The sequence below is a fragment of the Lemur catta genome, chromosome 10 (assembly GCF_020740605.2).
Source record: "Lemur catta isolate mLemCat1 chromosome 10, mLemCat1.pri, whole genome shotgun sequence".
Taxonomy (NCBI): domain Eukaryota; kingdom Metazoa; phylum Chordata; class Mammalia; order Primates; family Lemuridae; genus Lemur; species Lemur catta.
This window is the reverse complement of record NC_059137.1, coordinates 5,863,327-5,884,952: the sequence shown is the minus strand read 5'-3', so window position 1 is coordinate 5,884,952 and position 21,626 is coordinate 5,863,327. Positions and strand designations below refer to the sequence as shown.

The following is a 21,626-nucleotide window of genomic DNA, read 5'->3' as shown; positions in this document are numbered from 1 at the left end:
ATGCCCCGGGCGCCGCTCCTGTGGCTGCTGATGGCAGTCTCTGCGGCCGCGTCAGTGGTCGGCGTGCCCGGGACTGTGCTGCCCCCCACCACGGGGGACGCCACCCTGGCTTTCGTCTTCGACGTCACCGGCTCGATGTGGGACGACCTGATGCAGGTGATCGACGGCGCTTCGCGCATTCTGGAGCGCAGCCTGAGCCGTCGCAGCCAGGCCATCGCCAACTACGCGCTGGTGCCCTTCCACGACCCAGGTAGCACCCCTCCCCACCCGCCCCGCCAGGCGCGCTGTCGCGGCGCGCACACCTGCCAGCCCACCTGCCAGCCCATCCGCCTGCAACTGCGCTCCAGGCGCACCTGGACATCCACCGGCTGTGCGGCGGCGGGGCGGACGCCTTCTCGGCACAATCACGCTGTGGGGACCCGGGGCACCTGGGGCGGTCCTTGCAGCCGTCCCTTCCCTTCCCCGGGGAACCTGCTCGCCCCTCTCCCCGCCTCCCGCGTTGGCGCTGTCCGGCTAGTGTCGGATAGGCCGGGGCTCCGCGTTCATGCAGCGCAGCCACCTCTTGGTTGTGAGATTTCAGCAAGTGACCTCACCTTCCTGAGCCTTACTGTCCCCATTTATGAACCGGTGAGAACCGCCTCAGAAACTTGCTGAGGTAGTAAAATGAGGCGCTCATGTCCAGGACCTGGGACGCCTTGACATTTTAGGGCTTTTACTTTTGTTAATTCTTAGAATTCACTCCTAGCATGGCCTTTGGAGACCCCAGAGATAGGCCTTGGAGCGAAATGGGGTTCCCAGATGGGGAGCGAGCTCACCCCTGCTGCATCTTGCCCCTGCCTGTCTTCCCAGGGCAGGGGAGGAGAACAGCAGCTGCCCTTGGCCGTGAGCGAGCGGTGCCTCCACCTGCCGGGCCCCACCTGCACTCCCCCCTGCAGGCCACAGCTCTGCTTCCCCAGTATGGCCCTTCCTTTCAGCCCTTGAGAGGGGTCCCTGGGAAGCCCCACTGCGGAGGTCCCCAACCTGGACTAGCAGGACGGCTTTTCCCCAACATTTTTTCTTAATGAAAAATTTCAAACACAGTAAAGCAGGGGGGGAAAGTACATCCGGCACCTGCATGCCCACCAGCTAGATCCTATGAGTTACATGTTGCTTTACCATGTCCCTCCATCTAACCATCCCCTATCCAGAGACAAAACAGAAAAAAAAAAATGACAGATTCCTTGCAGAATTGTACTGCAAAGGGTTTTTGTGCTGAGAAAATACATAGTGACCAAAGGGTGTATGGTTAGTAACCCCTTTTAGGAGAATTTGCATTTATTAATCACAACTTCAGCACAGGTACTTAGAAGATGGGCAACAGTGTCGAGACATAATTCCATGTGGTCTTCGCGCTGAGCTGTCGTCTAGGGGCTTGGAGGCCACTCTCTTTCCGGGAGCTCTGGGCTCTAAAGAGCTCTGTGACTCAACGCTCAGAAGCCAGGGCTCTAGAAAAAGATTTCTGGGAACATCAAATGGACAGCTGCCGCCTTGGAGTCAGGGGCAGCAAGGTTGGGGGTTGTGAGGCGGTGGGGTGTGCAGTGTGTCCTGGGGCTTAGCTAGGACACAGGTCACCCTCTATCCCCCAGCCGTCCCACCCCTTTTCTGGATTGTTCTTGAGCTTCCAAAGACATCACATTGAAGGAGCTTAGAGATCATCAAATCTTCCTTTATCTCACAGTTGGAGAAACAGACACAGGACTCCAATGAGACTTCCCCAAGGCCACCTGCCCAGATGACATAATTCCTGATTCATAACCCACATTCGTCTTGGAAATGCTTGACGCCAGTTGCAGGGCAGGATAGCAGCCTTTTGGAGCCAGACGTTGTGTTCCGGGGCCCAGACTGGGGCTCCTGAGGGCTGTCCTTGCTGCACCCTCTCTGGCCACCGGCTTCAGAAGGCCTCCCTCCCCCCACCCCTCCCCACTGGGTGCTGAGCAGACATGCAACTCTCCAGCCTTCGCCAGCTCAGCCCACCATGCCATCCTGTACGAAACAAAAGCCCAGTCCTCCCGCCTGGTTCCCCAAATCATCATCCCTGGAGACACTGCTGGTGCAGGTGTGGGGAGGACTCAGCATGCATTGAGGCCCTGATGCGTGTGGAGCCACAGTGTGAAGGGGGCAGGGTTCCTACCGATGACCTGGCAGCCTGCTGGGGACAGGCCTGGCGGGGAGTACAAAGTGACACGTGGTGGCTCAGGTACCAGCTTCTGGCCATCAGTGAGTCAGCAGGGGAGGGGACTGAGCAAAGTCTCCCTGAACAGGCAGCTTCAGAGCAGGGCTTGAAGAACATGAGTTGAGTGGATGTTTACTGGGTTTTGACTGTTTGCGTGGAGGATGCCAGGTGCTGGGATACAGCAGGGATGGGGCACTCCCTGGGATGCACGGAGCTCCCTGGGTGAGGGCTGGAGGATGGCCAGGGTGGCTGACGTGTAGGGACAGGTGTGTGTGGGAGCTGGCTGTGTGTAGGAGTAGAGCAGGGAAGTGGGGAGGGGTGAAGTTGGCCGCAGGCGAGACTGCAGGGCTGAGGAACTGGAGGACTTGGATTTCCTTCTTTGGGCTGTGAGCAGCCACTGAAGGTTTCTGAGCAGTGACTGGAGCTGTGGTGTAGGTTTGGCTGTGTCTTTCAACTCAGCAAATGGAATCCCCTTTGATGGAAGAGGAGCTTGAAAAATAGGGGTTCCAGCTGACTTTCCCAGCCCCCAAGGCTGCATGCTGGGAGGGTTTTTTTTAAAGGAAGCCCCTATCCTAAACCCCAAGAGAGGGTGCAGAGCAAACAGCGCTGGTTCTGGGCTGTCCATGGTTGGAGACAAACCAGGACCTGTGGTTCCAAAATATTTTTTAAAGTTTCTAAATGAAAAAAGTGGTATGTTCCCAGAGTAGAAAAGTTGGAAATTTGCTGATTGGTTCACTTGGCTGAAAATTTAGGTTGTTCAGTTTTTCTCTATTAAAATGTTGCAAAAAACACTCTTGTGTAAATTTTTGTCTTCTTCTTTGATTGGTTTTTCTGTAGGATTCAGTTCCTCAAAGTGGAATTCCAGGGCCATTTTTAACATCCTGAGTGGATGGGCGACTCTTCAAGTTGTTTTTCAGAATGTTTTGGGAGTTTAAACTTCCACCAGAAGCATTTGAGGGGCCCGTTTCAGTGCAGCTGCCCCCAACACTGGGAATTAGGATCAAAATATTTTTTTCCCTTATTCAAAAGATGGAAAATGATATCTTCTTGTTTTAATTGCTAGTGAGCTTCAATGTTTTTCGAGCGTTCAGTAGATTTTTTGTGTGAGTTTCTTCTTTTGTCAGTTGTCAGTTTCTTTGCCGATTTTTCCTCTGGAGGTTTCAGTGGTTTCCTTCTCAGTTGGAACGAGGGCTTTATGTTGATGATATTAACTGTGTTTTTAATGTGATTAGTATTTTTCCTGGTTGTTTGCCTTGTAATATTATTTGTGGTTCTTGATGTTCTGAAGTTTTAAACATGTATGTAGAGAAATCCATTGATTTTTTTTCCCCTTTGTGATTTCTTCACTTACACGCTTGTAAAGGTTTTTCTCCCTGTTGGAAAATCAGTTTGACATATTTTCTAGATTTTTGTTTCCTTTTGCTTTGTCTTTCTCTCTTCACATTTAATTCTTTAACTTGAAATTTAAAAAATTGGAGCATAGTCTAAAAAAGAGTCTAGTTCTTCTGGAATGGAACGCTTAACTGTTCAGGTGCAATTTACCAAATAACCTTTTCTTCTTCATTCATTTGGGCCCTGCCTTTATCTGGAATTACTTTATCTGTTAGGAATTTATCTGGGCTTTCCATTCTGGTCCATTGTATGACCACTCTTGTGCCAGGGACAAATTATATTAGTTATAATGGCTTTATAATATGTACTAGTAGGGTAAAATCCTTCCCCATATTCTTTTTTCTTTAAAAAAATTTAATAAACTTTTTATTTTAGAACAGGTTTAGCTTTACAGAATTATTGTGAAGATAGTACAGAAAGTGCAGTGTGTAGGCTTTTTGGTTTATGTTCTTTTTCAAGTACGTTCTTACTCTCTGGTGCTACTGGATGCTCTGGGCTCATCTTACATATTTCCCGCCTCAGTCCTTGAATTAGCCATTTCCCCAAGCAGCCCTGGTTCCTTTGATTGGAAAATGGTGTTAGAAACCAGGATCTGGTGCTAAGTGTTCTTGTTGCTACTGGGGTGTCGTTGTTTCTAGACCTTCCCTTAGCTGACAGGGCAAGGAGATATATGCTGTATACATAACCTGTGTGTGTACGTGTATCTATAACTGTTTCTATATGTAAACATCTGTAGCTATATTAAGGTAAACATGAGTTTATGCTGATGTTTCAACTCTAATTTATTGCCTCACGGATCATTCTAACTCCCTCCCTTGCTTATCTGTAACCTCCCAGTCTAGCAGTGACAACCCCGGCTCTCACCGTCCGCTGTCCATTTCCTCAAGTGTTCAGTCCCAGCATGTGCACATGCAGTGGCTTCAGACTGGTGCGGCTGCAGCCCTGCGGGACACAGCTTTAGTAACCAGGGCTCAGTTCTTGTGCCGTGAGTCTGGCAGACTCCACTCATTTCTGAAGTCACTTAGGCCAACACCGTATTCAGCTTCTTCTTTTTATTCTTATTCATCATTTGCAAAATATTCTTGAGCGTTTAGTTTTTCAGATGAAATAGAGAAAAATTAGTCAACTTCCAAAATAAAATTTCTACTGTGATTTTGCTTGGAATTGTGATGAATCTTGATTTTGGGGAAGAGTTATCATTTTCAAAACATTCAATTGTTCCCATCCAGCAGGCATGCTTCTTCCTCTGTTCACATATTTATTTCCTTTAGTCAAGATTTAGTTTTTTTTTTTCTTATAGGTTCCACCCATTTCTTTTAAAGATTATTTCTAAATATTTTGGTTTTTGTTACTATTTGCCTAGGATATTTTTTTCATTACATTTTTTGCAAATGAGTATTGCTAGTATGTTGGAAAGCGATTCATTTTCATATATTTATTTTCTTTCCAACTTCTTTACTGTTTTTTTTTTAACTAGTTTTTTTTTTTTGTAATGTCTTGAGTTTTCTAGGTTGACAGACACATCCTGTCCAAATTATAATACTGTTGCTTCTTTTCCAACCAAATATTTCTTGTATTTTAGATGTTTTAGTTACTGGCTCGAACTTGCAGAACAGTGCTAGGCAATGGTGGTGGCTGCGGTCATCCTTGTCTTGCCTTGGATTTGACGCCGTTTGTTGTGTGGTATTGATTCTTGGTTTGAGGTTTTTGTCGTCAAGTGAAGGAAGATGCTTTCATTCCTAATTTACTAAGGGAAAAACCCCCCAAAACAAAAAAAGCAAAAAAAAACCAAAGAATTCCAACAGAGACGAGTGCTGAATTTTAGCAAGTGACTTTCTGATGTTTGTTGAGATGTTTATACAATCTTTCTCCTGTTGACCTATTAATGTTATTCCTTAATTTTAAACTATTTTTTGCATTCCTTGCATAAGGCTTGCCTGGTCATGATTTATTCTTCAATATACTACTGGATTCTAGTTTTCCAGTACTTTGTTTAGGAGTTTTGCATTTCGTTTCATATGTATGATCAGTAAGTGGTGTTTTTTCTTTGTATTCTGTCAAGTTTTGGCACCAGGGCTTAGCTTGTTTGGTTAATAATCTGTTTTGTTAAAAAAATTGCAAAATTAATACATGCTTGTAAAATATTCTAATAATGCTACACTTTTTTTTTTTTTTTTGAGACAGCGTCTCACTCTGTTGCCCAGACTAGAGTGCCGTGGCGTCAGCCTAGCTCACAGCAACTTCAAACTCCTGGGCTCAAGCGATCCTCCTGCCTCAGCCTCCCAAGTAGCTGGGACTAGTGGCATGTGCCACCATGCCAGGCTAATTTTTTCTACATATATTTTTAGCTGTCCATATAATTTCTTTCTATTTTTAGTAGAGACAAGGTCTCTTGCTCAGGCTGGTCTCGACCTCCTGAGCTCAAACAATCTGCCCGCCTCAGCCTCCCAGAGTGCTAGGATTACAGGCATGAGCCACCACATCCGGCCATAGTACTACTCTTAAACATGCAAATACTTCTAATATTTTACTGTCCTTCCAGACCTTGTGTGTGTGTGTGTGTTTGTGTGTGCATACATTCACTTGTATACATATACATACCTACTTTTAAAAATTATAAAGTGTTTTGTAACTTGTTTTTTCCCCCACATAATGTCATAGATGTCTTTCCATGTCAGCAAATAGAGATTCTCCCATTGTTTTTAATGACTACAGGAGATGCCATTGGAGGAATTGCCTTAATTTATCCGACCATCCCCCTGCTATGGACAATAGTTTGCTTTCAGTCTATTTACGATAAGCACACACATACGTGCAAATATATCTGTAGGATAGGTTCCAGAAATAAAATTGCTTTGTTAAAGTGTGTGAGCCTTTCTGATTTTGATAGATACCGCCAAACTGTCCTCTAAAAATGCTATACCATTTCGCCCCTGTGCCAACAGGGTATGGAGACTGTTTTCCCCACACCCTTGCTAATATCAGGGACATGACTGTGTCTTTTTTTGCTGATTTGATGGGTGAGAAATGGTGGCCCATTTTAATCGGCATTTGTTTAGTTGTTGGTGACTTTACAATCTTCTGGAGTTTCTGCCCTGGGTGCCCTGGGGCTCCAGGTGTCTGCCGTCTTTCTGAAGGGAAGAGGCAGTCGGTGAGGGGTGAGTGTGTAGATAAATAGAGCAAATGCATTCAGGACACAGAATTGCCCATGAGCCTGGATGGCTTGGACTCGGACTGCAGGGTCTGGGGTGTGTGTGTGTGTGTGTGTGTGTTTGTGTGTGTTTTACTATCACCCCGAGTGACACTGCTATTAACCAGCCTCTCATAGTGAAACAGAAATGATGAGTCCTCTCTCTCAGGGGAAAATCTACCCGCTTAGCATGGCCCTGGGCACCTCTCTCCGTGGAGGCTGGGAGGTCTGAGCAGCCTGTGAGGTGTGAGCTGGATTAGGCATGTCCCTGTCATTCTCGGGGTGTGATGGCTGGCCAGGAGCATCTCGTTGAAGGGCGTTTCAGGCATGGATCTCTGCAAGGGAGCAGTGTTAGGAGCGAGACGGCCTGGGAGGCCTGGGGAAGGAGGCCCAGAGGGTAAGGACGCAATGGGTCTGAGGGCGGGAGGTCCCCTGAAGGGGCTGGGGTCTGGCGTGCTAGGTCAGCTTTCACAGCATGAGCTGGTCTCGTCCCCAGGGGTCCCAATGCACCTATTACCCAGTTACTCCATGTGTGATCCTTGAGGGATCTCCATGTGCCAGGCAGAGTGCCAGCTTGCCCTGGCACCCTCAGCCCAGCCAGATGGTTTCTGTCCCATCATGTCTGTCCTTTTAGGGTGTTTTCAAGGGAATCAAGTTCGCCCACACTTGGGCTCAGGAACTGTCAAAATTCTAGCAGGCTAGATGTCACTTTCTCCAACCTCTGCCTTTTAGAGACAGCACAACTGGGCCCCAGAAAGGGGAGGCAGTTTGACTACAGTGGTGGCAGGGAGTGGGACCTTGCCTGGGGTCCCTGCAGCTGGAGGAGGGGGCATTGAGTGTCCAGAGTTGGCTCTAGGATTCGAGCCCCACTTTGAGAGAGAAGGAGCAAAGGACTTGCAGGCCCCGGGCAGAGTCCTCAACCTTGACGTGAGATCTTCCTGAGACTGGACTCCGGGCCTGGCTGCAGCCTTGGCCGTCTCCACTGGAACACTCGGGGCTGGGCGAGGGGCTGGGCCATTCTGCTCCTCACATGTCCGAGAGAGTCCTGGGCCTGGCCCCACACCCTCCTATTCTGTTGCCAAGTGGAAAAAACCCGCCTATGGAGAGATGGTTCCAGGCCAGGCTTCTGGGGCTCATATGCTGGAGGGCGGCCTGAGTGGAGCCCAGGTCATGGGTTTAATCATCCCTGCGGCTGGCAGGCCCTGCATGGAGGGACTGCACGCCACATCTGCCCAGCTGTTCAGCGAGTGCCCACCCCCAGTCATGAACCTCCCTCCCCGTCCAGGAGCAGGACATGGGACTGGGGGAAGAGCTGAGTGTCTGTAGCCTCACGGCTGGTTGACGGCTTGCGTCTGGGGTCAGCCTGACCCAGGCTGGAGTCCCATTTCTACTGCTTCCTAATTGCAGTTCCTCGGACAGCTCATTTACCTCCCTGCGCCTCAATTTTCTCATCTATAAAATGAGAATAAAAGCTAGTAGACTTCATAGGTGGTTGTAAGGCCTTTATAAGCAAATGTATGTCAAACGTTTGGAACAAAATTGTGCTTAGTAAATGTTGAAACAATGGTAGCCACCATCATCATTTTCATCACCATTGCCACCGTCACCATCATTGTTCTGGGAAGCAGGATGGCCAGTGGCAAAGGACACAAGCATTGGAGCCAAACATGGATTTTGGCCATTGTACTAAACTGAAGAGCAGCCCTCCAAAATTCATGTCCTTATGAGGGCCTCAGAATAAGACCTTATTTGGAAATAGGGCCATCTTAGACAGAATTAGCTAAGTCAAGATGAGGTCATACCAGAGCAGGGTGGGCCCTTAATGCAATATGACTGGTGTCCTTATAAGAAGAAGAGCAGAGACACAGACACATGGGAAGAAGGCCGTGCAATGGAGGCAGAGATTATAGCGATGTGTCTGTCTATAAGCCAAGGAGCACCAAGAATTGCTGGCGTCACCAGAAGCAAATTCTCCCTTAGAGCCTTCAGAGAGGGCAAGCTGACACCTTGATTTTGAACTTTTAGCCCCTCGACCTGTGACAGAATACATTTCTGTTGTTAAAGCCACCCACCTTGTTTGTGGTGCTTTGTTATGGCAGCCCCAGGACACTAGTGTAGACATTAACTCTCTCTTACTCATTGTGTGACCTTCACCAAGGGCATTAGCTTCTCTAAGTCTCAGCATCTTCAGCTGTAACAGGGAGACATTAATAGAGGCGAGCTAAAGCCTGTGAAATAATAAGTGCTCATTGCTAGCAGCAGTTGTTAGCATCACCACCACCGCAATCCTTATCAACACGTCGTCATTGTCACCATCACCAACGTCGACAGCAGTGGCATCACCTCCGTGCTAGGAAGGGCAGCATGTTAGGACGTGAGGTGGTTGGGGCTTTTGTCCAGGGCCAGCTCTGCCTGCACAGGGTAAAAGGGAGACCAAAAAGGGCTCAAGCGACCCCTTTCATGGGTAAACGCCCATGAGGAGAAGCCAAGTGTCCTGTCCTGTCCTACCCTGTCCGGTCCTGGCACTTCACTCTCCATCCTGTTGGAAGATGGGTCTTGAAATGCCCACCCTGCTGAGAGCTCCCTGTCCCTGAGGGGCCTTCGGGCTGGTGAGCCATGATGACACCAAATGACAAATGGAGCCGTGGACCAGCTTTAATTAACCACAGGAAAGCATCCATCTCCGTCTCACTGCCTGGAGAGGCTGGTGGGTGAGCGGCAGGTGGGCAGCAAGGAAGACGGGTAGGGAGGAAACCTCTGTACCCCCGGCACCTTCTTGGCATCTTGGAGGCTGGCCCTGCCCTGGGGATGATGGGACAGGCTGGCAGCAGCTCCCAGGGCAGGTTTGGGGATCATCTGTTCAGAGAAAGCAAAGAAATTAATAGACTTTGTGTGCATGGGTACAGGTGTGTGAGAACCTGCACTCTCCTGAAAACCTTCTTTGTTCAGAACCTGGGCAGACATTTAAAAAGCTCTTGTCTTCAGTCTCCGCTGGGCCCTGCCCTCTCTCCAGAGGAATCACGGACACCTTTGTGCATCTGGCCAGGCCTCCTGGGCATGGCCGACGTCTCCACGTGCCCCAGATAATCACGTGTGGTTCCCTGCCTTGTTTGGGATCTGTTTCTCTGGGCAGGGGCAGCAGCCTGCCGTGGTGAGGGCCCCACAATCAGCGGCACTTGTTGAATGTTAACTGTGTGCCTGGCATTGGGTGGGCGCAGGATACGAAGATAAATGGACCTTGGGTCCTGGCCTGGAGCTGCTCTAACAGAATGGAATTCACGGGGACATTCGTTCGCTCACTCATTCGAATGATATTTAGTAACGGTTCTTTAAGCGCTTCCTCTGTGCCAGGCACTGGGCTTGGCGTGAGGCCTGGTGGACCAGAGACAGCGTCACTGCCTGCACGAGGCATGCGATCAGCCCCTGCCCCACATCTTCCCGGCGGGCCTGCAGGGCTGTCTTCTCTTTGGGCCTCAATTTCCCCATCTTCAACAAGGTCTCTTCTTCCTCACATTGTTATGTTTGGCACCTAAGTTTGTAGTGCAGTTGATTTTTCCCAAGTCAGTTCTTGCAGGAGACAGGCTGGGGGAGGCTGTGGGAGGCGGAATAATGGCTTCCAAAGACGTGCACGTCCCAATGCGCAGAGCCTGCAAATGTTACCTGACAAGCCAAAGGGACTTTGCCGATGGGGAGAGTAGCTGAGATTACCCGGGTGGGCCCAATGTAATCACAGCGGGCATTAAAAGAGGGAGGCAGGAAGGTCAGAGTCAGAGAAGGAGACACGATGATGGAAAGAGAGAGACTGATTTAAAGACGCTACGCCGCTGGCCTTGCAGGTGGAGGCGGGGCCGTGGTCCGAGGGCTGGAATGGAAAGGTGAGGCAGGGGAGTCTCCCCTGGAACCTAGAAGGAACACAGTCCGGCTGACACCTTGATTTTAGGACTTCTGACCTCCATAAATACAGGTGTGTTGTTTTAAGGCCCTCAATTTGTAGTCATTTGTTACAGCAGCAGTAGACACGGATCAGAGGCCAACCGCAAAGTCAGGGGCTCCCCGGCCCAGGAGTCCTTGCTGGCTCCTGGAATTTCCCAGGACTTGCACGAGCCACACAGTCCCTGGCACTCGGCACGTGCTGGCTGAGTCCTCGGGGCGTGGGGAGGCTGCTGTCTGGGGAGGCCCGGCCTTGCTGAGGGATGTGGTCTCCCCACACCCTCCTCTCCCAGGGCACCGGGTCCCCAGAACGCCCCGGGTGACGGATGCCAGGCCTTACGCAGTGGGTCTGGCAACCTCCCCAGCCTCAGCCCTGGGGCCGCCCAAACTGTGGGTTTCTCCATCCAGAAAAATTATTAAATAAAAGAAAAGAAAACATCAACAAAACAGAGGTGGCCAACATGTGACCTTGCCAAGTAGAACTGTGAAAAAAATCAACTCTCTTCTGTTATTATTTTCCTTCCATGAAAAAAAAGCAACCTTCAGCCCTGCTAGGAGGAAGCACACAGACCACTTTACTGCATTTTACTTACGACGACTCACTGCGCCGGCTTTTCCCTGCATTGCGGCGAGCAGGGGAGGCTGTGGTCACCCCAGCACTGGCCCAGCAATGAGGGGTCATGACAGGGGAGGCCAGAGCTGGCCAGACTCAGACCTGGGCACTGGGGGGGCCCTTCGTTGGGTTTGCAGGTGGTGGGTGGTAGCTGTGGGTTCCTGAGCGGGGCGCTGTGTGCCAAACCCGGCATGAGGGCGCGTCCCCCAGCAGGGGCAGGTTGGGCAGGCTGGAGGCAACAAAGTCTGGAGATGGGAGGACAGTTACAAGGTTACTGGATTTGCACCCAAAGCCTTCACCGTCGCCTTTGCCTTTGCCATTGACTCGGGAACGTCTCTTTTGGAAACAACTGAACTAGTGCCTAAAGCTACGGGGACAAAGATGCTCTAATAACATTGTTCATTATAAATAATGGAAACAAAATATGGGATTGGGTAAGGCCATTACTAGACATCTGCACAAAGGAAATACTCTGTAGTTATTAAAAGTGATGTTGGGCTGAGTATTTCACCTTCTGGAAAGTTGCTCACACTATGCTGTTCAGTGAAAAGATTCAGGTTAGAAAGAGTATGTTATTTATAATTTGATAAAAATTCTGCTTAAAACATTTTGTAAGGTATATTTATACATTTACATATATGAGTGCAAATTTTGAAGGTTATATACAAAAATGAAAATGATTATCTTTGTTTGGTAGAAATACAGGTAATTCTGCCCCTCCCTCCTGTTTTCTGCATGTCAGGAATTTCTATGTAAAATTCCCAGGGAGCAGTAGTCAGGAAGAGCTCAGGTTCTGAGGTTGTCCGGACCTGGACTCATATCCCAGACTTGCCACTTACTGGCTGTGTGTCATTAAGCAAGTTACTTACCCTCTCTGGGCTTTTGTTTTGTCTTCTAAAATGTGGGTAAGACTTAAACCTACCAGGTGCCAGGGAGAATGCAGTGAGCTAACACACAGGAAGCATCTCAGCACATGGCCTCGTGCTCAGTATTAATAAATGTCAGTATCATTAATCTTATACTAATTTTTAAAATAATGAACATGTATGATTACCTAACAAAGAAATAACCAACAATGAGTAAAATTATTGCTTTTCTTAGACAAACTAGAATTTGAGGACCTCGTATTGAAGCGCAATTGTCTTTGCGCCACCCGAGACCCGCTGCTGGTCTTGGCTGATCGCACGTCCACCTCAGCGCAGCCCCCCAGTGCGGGGCCTCTGCTCCGGCCAAGCTGCGAGCTAAGCTGCGCTGGGTGTTCACCTGCCTGGCCTCACAGAATTCTCGCAGCGATGGTTCTTGGTCAGGAGAGATGGTGCTGTTTTATGCCTCGTTTAACAGACGGGGAAATTGAGGTTTGAGGCAGTGCAGAGAGCTCTGAGAGGCCCCAGAGCTGGGAAGGATGAAGCCAGGATTCCGATCAGATCTGGCCGAGGTCCAGCTGAGGGCTTAGCTGCTGCGGTCGGGCTGAGCCGGTTCCTGAAGAGTTCAGAGGAACGGAGGGACTACTGCAGACAGAGGGGCAGGGGCTCCGGGGGATGCTGGGGCCACCTCTTCCTTGATAATTGTGGGGGATGTCGGATAGTTCCACCGGCCTCCCTTTCTAAGAAGGACTGAGGTCTGCTGACTAAAGTGTGGGAGTTTTTTAGGGTGACTGGAATTTGAATTCCTGAACTAAAAATAGTCCATTATTAGGGTTTAGCAAGGATTCAAATGAAATATTATCCTAAGAAATCTGATGTCCACACAACCTTGCAAAATCCCCTCTGTGCACACGGCCACATGGGTCCTTGGAATTCTCGCCTTGCTTTCCAGCATCGGTAGTGCTGTCTGATGTTGGCTGTGGCTTTCCGTGATTGCTATTTGAAAAAAAAAAAGGCTTTTTATTAGGGAACATTTCAAATACATACAAAGTAAGTAGAAGAGTGTGATGAATCTCCATGTATGCACCCAGCGTCCCTAAATATAAAAATCCTGTCATCCTTATTTCATCTAAACCTCCTCCCACCCTCGCCCTTGGACGATGATCATTTGTGATAGTTCCTTTTTTCCAGAGGCAGATTTACATGCGCCGACACGCACGGATCTCAGCTGTATGCTTTTGACAAACGGTACCCCGCGGAGCCCACACTCCTATCCCAACATAAAACATTTCTGTCTCCTCCCGTCCAACTCCCCTGGCAGCCTCAGTTCTGGTTTTTTTCACCTTAGATTAATTTTGACTGTTCCAGATCTTCCTATAAATGGAACCGTGTAGTCTGTGCTCTTCTGTGTCTGGCTTCTTTCGCGCGGCATCGCGTCTGTGAGCGTCCCCTGTGCTGCTGCCTCTGTTGGCAGTTTGCTCTGTTTCATGGGCGAGGGGGACTGATCGCAGGAATATGCCGCAGTCTGTCTGTGTGCCAGAGGATGGGCATTTGGCCTGTTCCTAGCTCGGGCCCATCATGAGTACAACTGCTGTGAATGGGTGAGTACAAGTCTTAGTGTGCACGTGTGTTTTCACTCTCCTGGGTAAATACCAAGGAGGAGAACAGCTGGATCGTATGGTAGGTGCATGTTTACCTCCTTGGGAACTTCCGTTGCCTTCCAAAGTGGCCGAACCATTTTGTGTTTCCACCAGAGTGAGCAAAAGCTCCAGTCTCGCCACACCCTTGCCGACGTGGAGTGTCATCAGTCTTTGTGATGTGTCTTGCTGTTCTTTCTAAATGAGCACGTGTATAGATGGGGCTTCTGGAAGGTTTTACTCTTGTTGGTCAGTGGGTGTTGGATAGTTGCTGTGTCCCCAAAATGGATTATTTGTTTGCTTTTCTATTTCTTCGTCTTTCCAGAATTTCCCACCAAGAGTAGGGGTTGGGGCGGCAGAGTGGGGGGTTCTCAGGGTCTTGGTCACAAGATTGGGAACTACCTTGGCTCAGCTCTGTGCCCCCTGGAGCTCTGGGCCAATTGGGAACGGCTCAGGCGATCCCGCAGCCCTGGGATGGCTGCCTTCTCTCTCCCCTTTTTGTATGCGGCCTCAGCTCCTCCGATCACATGCTGCCATCGTGTCGCCAGGCTGTGCAGCTGGGGGTCCCAGCCCATCTGGGCCTCTCTCTCTCTCCTCCGCAGATATTGGCCCGGTGACCCTCACAGCAGACCCGGCGGTGTTTCAGAGGGAGCTCAGAGAACTCTACGTGCAGGTGGGCCACCCTGCCCCACCCCCCTGTGCTGTTCCTCCCAGGTCACCAGAGACCAAAGTCTGTGCCCCGCCAGCGGCCAAGGTGGTGGCCTCCTCTCCCCACCACGACCTGCCTCTCAGCGCTGCCTGTGGCCGGAGCCCACTTGAGGCTTGAGGGCCCTGGAGACCTGCACGTGCTGGGTTTCCTTCCCCCATTCAGAGCCTGTGCCTGTGCCTGGCACACAGTAGGTGCTCGTTATTTAAAGAATGAATGAAGGGGTGGAAGGAGGGTGCTGATGCCCAGGTGAGGGTGAGGGGGCTGGGGGAGAATGTGAGGCAGGTCAGGTCAGACCCCCAAAACTGGGCCCAAAGCTGGGTCAGATGCCCTGTGGCCACGGGGGCTCCACTGCCACAGTGAGCCCAGCACCTGCTCTGCCACCTGCCCACCAAGACCTCCAGCTTCCTAAAAGGCAGAGGACCCCACATATCAGTCTAGTTCACTGCCAGATCCCCCAGGGCCCAGCACAGGCCCAGAACACACAGGGGGCTCAGTAAGTCCTTGTGGGGTGACTTATGGAAAAGTCACCCCCTGCCAGTCCTGCTGCTGCAAGCGGCTGTACAAACCCAGGTGAGACGGACGTGTGCCCTTCCTGCAGAGAAGGTGGAGGCAGGGAGGGTGGAGTGTCACTACCAGGGCAGGCTAGGTGAGGACTGGGGAGGGGCTTCCAGGGCCTCCCTCATGCTCAGCCCACCTCTGCCTCCTCCTGGCAGCCTGCTCTCCTTTAAGCTTGGCTGACCGTGGTTTCTCCCCACTATCTGTCGCTAGAGGTCCCATGGCTCCCCCCCACCCTCCCCAGTTGTAGCACTCACCACAGTGGTAATTAATACTTGTGTTGGGCTTATTGGCCTAGCGTCTGCCTCCCATACTAGACTCTGTGGGGTGGGCCCATCTCACTCTTGCATGGGCAGATGAATGAATGATGCCACTTGTCCGAAGTGAAAGCAGGTGGGATGCTACATTGTGTCTCCAGGAAGGGAGTGGCTGGGGCCATGGCCTGCCCCTGGGTGGGCAGGACAGAGGCAGTTTGAGGTGACTCCCAACTCCCGCTGGGTTTGGATGTGTCTCTGGGTGGGTCCCATCTGGAGGAGGAGGGTGGCAGCCGCTGACACACCCGTGCCCCCCAGGGAGGCGGTGACTGCCCCGAGATGAGTGTGGGCGCCATCAAGGCAGCTGTGGAGGTCGCCAGCCCTGGCTCCTTCATCTACGTCTTCACGGACGCCCGCGCCAAGGACTATCACAAGAAGGAGGAGGTGCTGCGGCTCCTGCAGCTTAAGCAGTCGCAGGTGAGTGAGCTGGCCTTGGGGGGCTTGAGTGGCCACCACAAGGGGGTCCCGAGGAAGCTGGAGTCCCCCTCAGCAGCCCTGAGTGCCCACCTGGAGAGAGGAGCTAGGTGCCCCTCCTGCACGGCCTGGGGTCCAGCCTCGCAGCCATGCGGCCGCCCTGGGGAGTTCCAAGTGTGTTCTCGTGCTCCAGGCCCGGCCAGGTGAGGCTTGTTCCTGATAAAGAGCACAGCCCCCTCCTCCTTCCACACCCCGCCACAGTCTGGGCCGTCCATCTTCCTCCTGCCATCGCCTCTGCTCCTGGTCTCTGCTGCTCGCATCGCCTTCCTGTTGTCTCAGGGCTTGGAAGACGTGCCAGGGCTCTGGCTTCTTGCTTTTGCGGCGAGGGCTGGGGAGGAACGTGAGTGGGGAAGCTCTTCGGCATCTCGGGCAAGACCTCAGGGGCCGCGATGGCCTCTCTGCGCTCGCATTGAGAACATACTTGGGTTCTTAAAGGCTCTTCCAACTTTGCAGCCTCCAGGGGCTGCCCTGAGATGAGTTGACTTCCATGTTCTTCTTTGCTGTTGATTATTGAGCACCTACTGTACTCCTGGCCCTGTGTCCCTGATCCCTGTGAGATGGGCACCCTTATTATTGCCACTCTCTATATATGTCACCTGAGCTGAGAGAGGAATGGACTCACCCCAGGTTGCTCCACCTGGCTTGGCCCCTGCCACTCACACCTGAAGTAGGTGGCCAGAGAATTGGAGAGCCAGGCTTCGTGTCCATCTTCCAGGTGGTCTTCGTGCTGACGGGGGACTGTGGTGACCGCACCCATCCTGGCTACCTGGCCTATGAGGAAATTGCTGCCACCAGCTCTGGGCAGGTGTTCCACCTGGACAAACAGCAAGTGACAGAGGTGAGCCCATTTTCCAGGCACAGCGAGGGCAGTGACCACCCTGATTCTGCGGGTGGCCTTGCCAGGGGTGGAGTAGCAGTTGTAGCTGAGCAGCGCCAAGTGCTCACCCACGGCAGGTGCAGGCAGTGCCATGCCCGGGGCGATACAACGCCATCTTGCTGAACCCTGCCACCCACTGCTGCTGGGGTTTCCAGGCAAAATTTTTCAGGTAAAGAGACTGAGGCTTGAAGCAGCACCCTGGAGTGGTCCAGGGTGGCAGGATGGATCCAGCAAAGTTTGGCAGGACTGTGGGTGTGGGGTTTCTTCTGAGATTCTCCCAGCGCCAGGGAACTGGGCTGGGTGGAGGGCGCAGGGCTGTGAGGGCCTGGTGTGCTCCTTGGGGCTCGGCAAGGAGCGGCCTGCTGGCTGGGGCCCAAGGTGCCTGGTCTGGGTTCGCTCAGAGCCCAGTGCTAACCAGGTGTCTGCCCCTGGTCTCACTTCTGGCCCCGGAGCCTGCCCTCCCTCCCTCCAGGCTCCCGGGGAGGGCTCTCCCGTCTCCCCTGCCCACGCGTGCCCTCCCGGCAGCAGGGCGAGGGGTAGATGACTCACACCATCTCTCCGGGGAGGACAAGGACACCCATTTCCACTCCTAGCTTGGTGGATTCCAAGCTGCAGTGGTGAAGCCACTGAGCAGAGTCGGGGAGCGGTGCTGGCGGTCCGCCTTGAGGCTGTGTGAGCAGCCTGTGGCTGGCCACTGCGTCCTCCTGCAGTGAACCTGGCCAGCGTGTCCCTCCCTGTCTCCCCCAGAGGGTGTCCAGATCCTAATCTCACCCCCTGCCTTTGTGATCTCACTGTTTTCCCCCTCGCCCTCCACTCACTGCCCTGCTGGCCTCTGCTGTTTCCCTGACGTCCCCACCACAGGGCCTTTGCTCGTGCAGCTCCCTCCTCCGGCCCCTCCTCCCCGGCTCCTTCCATCCTCACTGCTCACAGAGACCCTCCTTGATTCCCTGTCGGGATGCGTCTCCTTCCACACCCTTTCCCAGCTCTCTGCGCTGCTGTGCAGAATTGAAATTTTGTAATTGTGTGATTATTTAATGTCACCAGGCTATGCCTTTCCCAGCATGTGGCAGGTGCTGGGTAAACAGCTGATGAGTGGATGGACACGGGGTCCCGCATGCCGAAGGCCCCGGGAAGAAGAAGGTGTAAGAGGTGGTGTCTCTGAGGCCGGCATCTCCTCCGGGAGAGGACTTCGTGTGTTGTGTGTTTATGGAACTGAAGAGAACTGTCCCCAGGGCCGTGTTTAGCTTTGTGTGCCTTACTCCCCGTTGACAGATGGCGTTTATGGTTCTCTGCGACACATTAGCCTTCATTTTTTGGCATGTCAGCCTACCCTGGCACTGAGCCACCCAAGCAAGGGTGGGTGGCATGTTAGGGTGGAGGGGTGGCTTGGTTCTTGCTTTGGGGAGGACTGTGTGGGCAGTTACACGGGAACGGGGTTCCTGCCGGGGCGAGTCAGGTGCAGGGCAGCTGTGGGGGTCAGTGGGGGACGCTTGCCCAGGTGCGGGGCTGGGCTTCCCGAGTCGCTCCCTCAGGGCAGGAGCCTGGGCAACTCCCCTGCTCCTGGCCATGGTGCCTGGCTTTCTGCTGTGGGGGTCTCCGCCGGGCAGCGTGTATGTGACTTGGTGAGACCACCGATGGCCACAACTGGCACCCTCTGGGTGGGGCCCGGATCCCTCTCCTTCCTGGACATGGAGCTCTGTCGTTCCTTAGCTTAATGCCTCGGACCCAGCCCCTTCCATGTGTCCCCAGACATTGGGCAGGCCTGGGAGGGTGGCTGGGGCAGCCAGGGCTTGGTCGTCCTCCCGGGAGAGATGAACAGTCCCTTTGCCCGAGCCAGGGGGCTCCAGCTGGGGGAACTCCTCAGAAGTTGCAGAAGTCCCCACACTGTGCATGTGTAGTTGATCCTTTTACCCTTTCAGAGTGCATCCAGTGTGGCATGAGAGACATTCTGCACTCTCTCTTCCCATGATGTATTTAGGTGCCAGGTGCAGCTCTGGGTGCTCGCGTGGAGGTGGCAATCAATCAAAGCTGAGGTCCCACCGCTTTGGAGCACTTAGCTTTTTCCAATTGTGGTGGTGGCCTCACTGGCACCAGAGACCCCCTTGGGATTCCAGGGTAACTGAAGGAAGATGAGGATCCCCTCCGCTGTAGGGGAAATTTGGAGCTTTTACCGTCCTTAGACAGACACGGGACCGTGTCAGAGGCAGGCAGCGTGGCCCCTTGAGCCTGTCCGAGAGGCGTGCGTTTTTGATCAAGACTTAGATAGGTCCCAGGATCGCCTGTGCCAGCACAGTGGTGGGCTGGAGGGCAGAGGCAGTGGAGCTGGGCAAACCCCACCGTCCTGCAGCTTCCCTGGGCCTGGGAAGGCCCCTCCATCTTTTTCCCAGGAGGCGCTGGGCCTCCCGCTCTCCTCTGCTCCCCCAGCACACACACACTCCAGCTCGGCCCGTCCTGGGGGCTGGGCCCCTGCCCGTGTCCTGTGCCAGCAGGGACAAGTGGCAGGTTCTCCAGGTCCTGCGCATCGACACGGGGAAGGTGACCCGCCCCCCGGACAGTAAGGGGGAGGGGAGGTTCGGCCCAGGTGGTTCTGATTAAGGGATCAGGACGGCCCCAGAGATGACCTCATCCTGGGCCCTTCCCCGGGAGGCGGTGCCGTGGCATGGACACGGCTTGGACTCCAGGGCACAGTGCCTGGCCTTGGACAGCTGCGCAGCTCTGCCGCCTACCTGCGGTGTGACCTTGAGCATAGTACTGAACCTCTCTGGGCCACATCGTGGCCTTGTGTGCAGCTGGGTTAATGAGAGCCGTGCCTTGTGAGACGGTAGCGAAGATGAAAGGAAACAGGGCACGGGAAGCCCTCGGTAGGAGTCCGCGATGGCAGAATTCCAGCCCTCTGTGCTTTGGTGTGGGCCCAGAGCGCCCCTGTCCCGTCGAAGCCCCCTGGAGAGTAGGAGCTCTCTCTGGCAAAGGTTCTCAGAAAGGTACAGCCTAGGGCAAGTGCCCGGGGTGCCCAGCTAGCAAGGGCAGAACCCCCAGACCAGGGAGGTCATCCCCGCCGAGCCTCCTGACTGGAGCCTCCGTGTTCTCATCTGTGGCCCTGAGGCCCATTCGGCCTCCCCTCCCCTCCCCCTTCCTCAGCTGCCCTAGCTGTCAAGTGTCCTGGGAGGGGCCTCAGGGATGATTTATCTGCTGTGAAGGGCCGAGCAGCAGCCATCTGGCCGGGATAGCAGCGCCAGATTTCTCGTTCCTTCCCCATCAGTGACAAGGAGATGAGCCCTATCGCATCGCTGGCCCCCTGCCCCGCTGGCCCCGCTAACATCTGGAAGCCATTGCTGTCACCAAATAAACTCTGAGCTTGCTTCATGAGGACTCTCTGCTCGGAAGGCCCCCCAGATTCCGCCCCAGAGCCCCGGGGGCACCACCGGGTCCAGAAGGACTGGCCGTGGGCGAGGGGGCCAGCGCCCCGACTCCCGAGTGCAGATGTGCTTACAGGCCAGGCCCCAAGGGCAGGCTGCCACCCGGTGGGGTCACTGGCGTCCTGTCCTGTGTCCCAGCCCTCTCCGGGTTCAGTAGCCTGAACCACTGGGCATCTTCCCTCCACCAGAACACCCTGGTAGGCGTGTGTAACGGCAGTTGCAACACAGTAGCAGGTGTGACTTGCCTGGGTAATTGTCGACTGGTGATGCCACCACTTCCTGGCAGTTTTGCTCAGTGACGAGTCCCTCCTGCCCCTGAAAAGGGCTGGCCCTGGGGGCAAGGACGGTGGTCACAGAGCTGCTTTTCTGCTGCCGGGAGATCTGCCTTTCACACCCCAGCTTCTGTCCTCATCTGCAGCTGAGATTCTTGGCTGCCGCCCTTGGTCCACCCCCGCATGGACGAAGAACCTTGTCCCCATTCCTCAGCCAAGACAGGTGGGACCTTTTCACGAGACATGTTACTTAGAAAGCTAGGCAAAACAGAATGAAGCAGCTCCAAGTATAAAAAACAGATGAGTTTTCAGAACACAGAATTCTCATCCTGGGATAGCTGAAATCTAGCTGTGAACTGGGCACATATGTTCTGGCTCAGCCTGAACAAAACATGTTTGTTTCCTAATTCTTCCAATTCACTTCTTCCCCTTCCACCGTGGAAGATCGTGTGGTAGGCAGAACCGGAGGGTGATGATTCAGTGAGGACTGCTGGGAGGTGGCATGCAAGACACGGCTTTCTAAGCCCATTGCTAATCAATCGCAGAACGTTTGCTGATTGAGGCTGGGCGTGGCTTTGTATTTCTCCTTCAAACTGCTTTCCAGGAAGCCGTCTCCAGTTGACGGGAGTCGGCAAGCGGCAGTGTTCCCATTGCGCTGGCTCAGGTGCCTCTCAATGTCATGGCATTAAAAATTACTATGAAAAAATTCAAAGATAGAGAAGAGTAAAAAGAACGCGCCCGCCAACTAGGTTCAGCCGTAGGTAACACTGTTGCTCTGCCCACTTTAGCTAACTCTCTGTACTTTATGCTGAATCAGGACGCCTTGTCCATGAATAACTCATCATGGTTTTTATTTTTAAAGATAGTTTTCAACATAACCCATAATATCATCTAGTAAAATTAATAATAGTTTCCTAGTATCATCCATAACCCAAAGCCCATTCAGATTTCCCTAATTGTCCTCAAAATGTCTTTTATAACAGTTTTTGTCAAATCAGGATTGAATCATGTGATGTTCATTTCACTTGGTTGTTATGTCTATTAGGTCCCCTTAAATCTGGAGAGTCTGCTTCTTATCAATGACACCAGTTGCTGAAGAGCCATGCGTTTGTACCATGTCCCCATGTTCTGGATTCTTCCAATTGTTTCCTTATGGTGTCATTAACTTTTTC

At 52.6% G+C, this 21,626-nt stretch overlaps 1 protein-coding gene across 1 annotated transcript in view; it reads left to right on the top strand.

Annotated features, from left to right (window-relative positions):
• The window catches only part of HMCN2 (hemicentin 2), a 139,035-nt gene continuing 117,409 nt past the window's right edge, over nucleotides 1–21,626 (top strand). Inside the window, 4 exon segments of the mRNA XM_045563742.1 lie at nucleotides 1–250; nucleotides 14,440–14,510; nucleotides 15,674–15,832; nucleotides 16,605–16,727. Coding sequence (XP_045419698.1) covers nucleotides 1–250; nucleotides 14,440–14,510; nucleotides 15,674–15,832; nucleotides 16,605–16,727 — 603 coding nt within the window.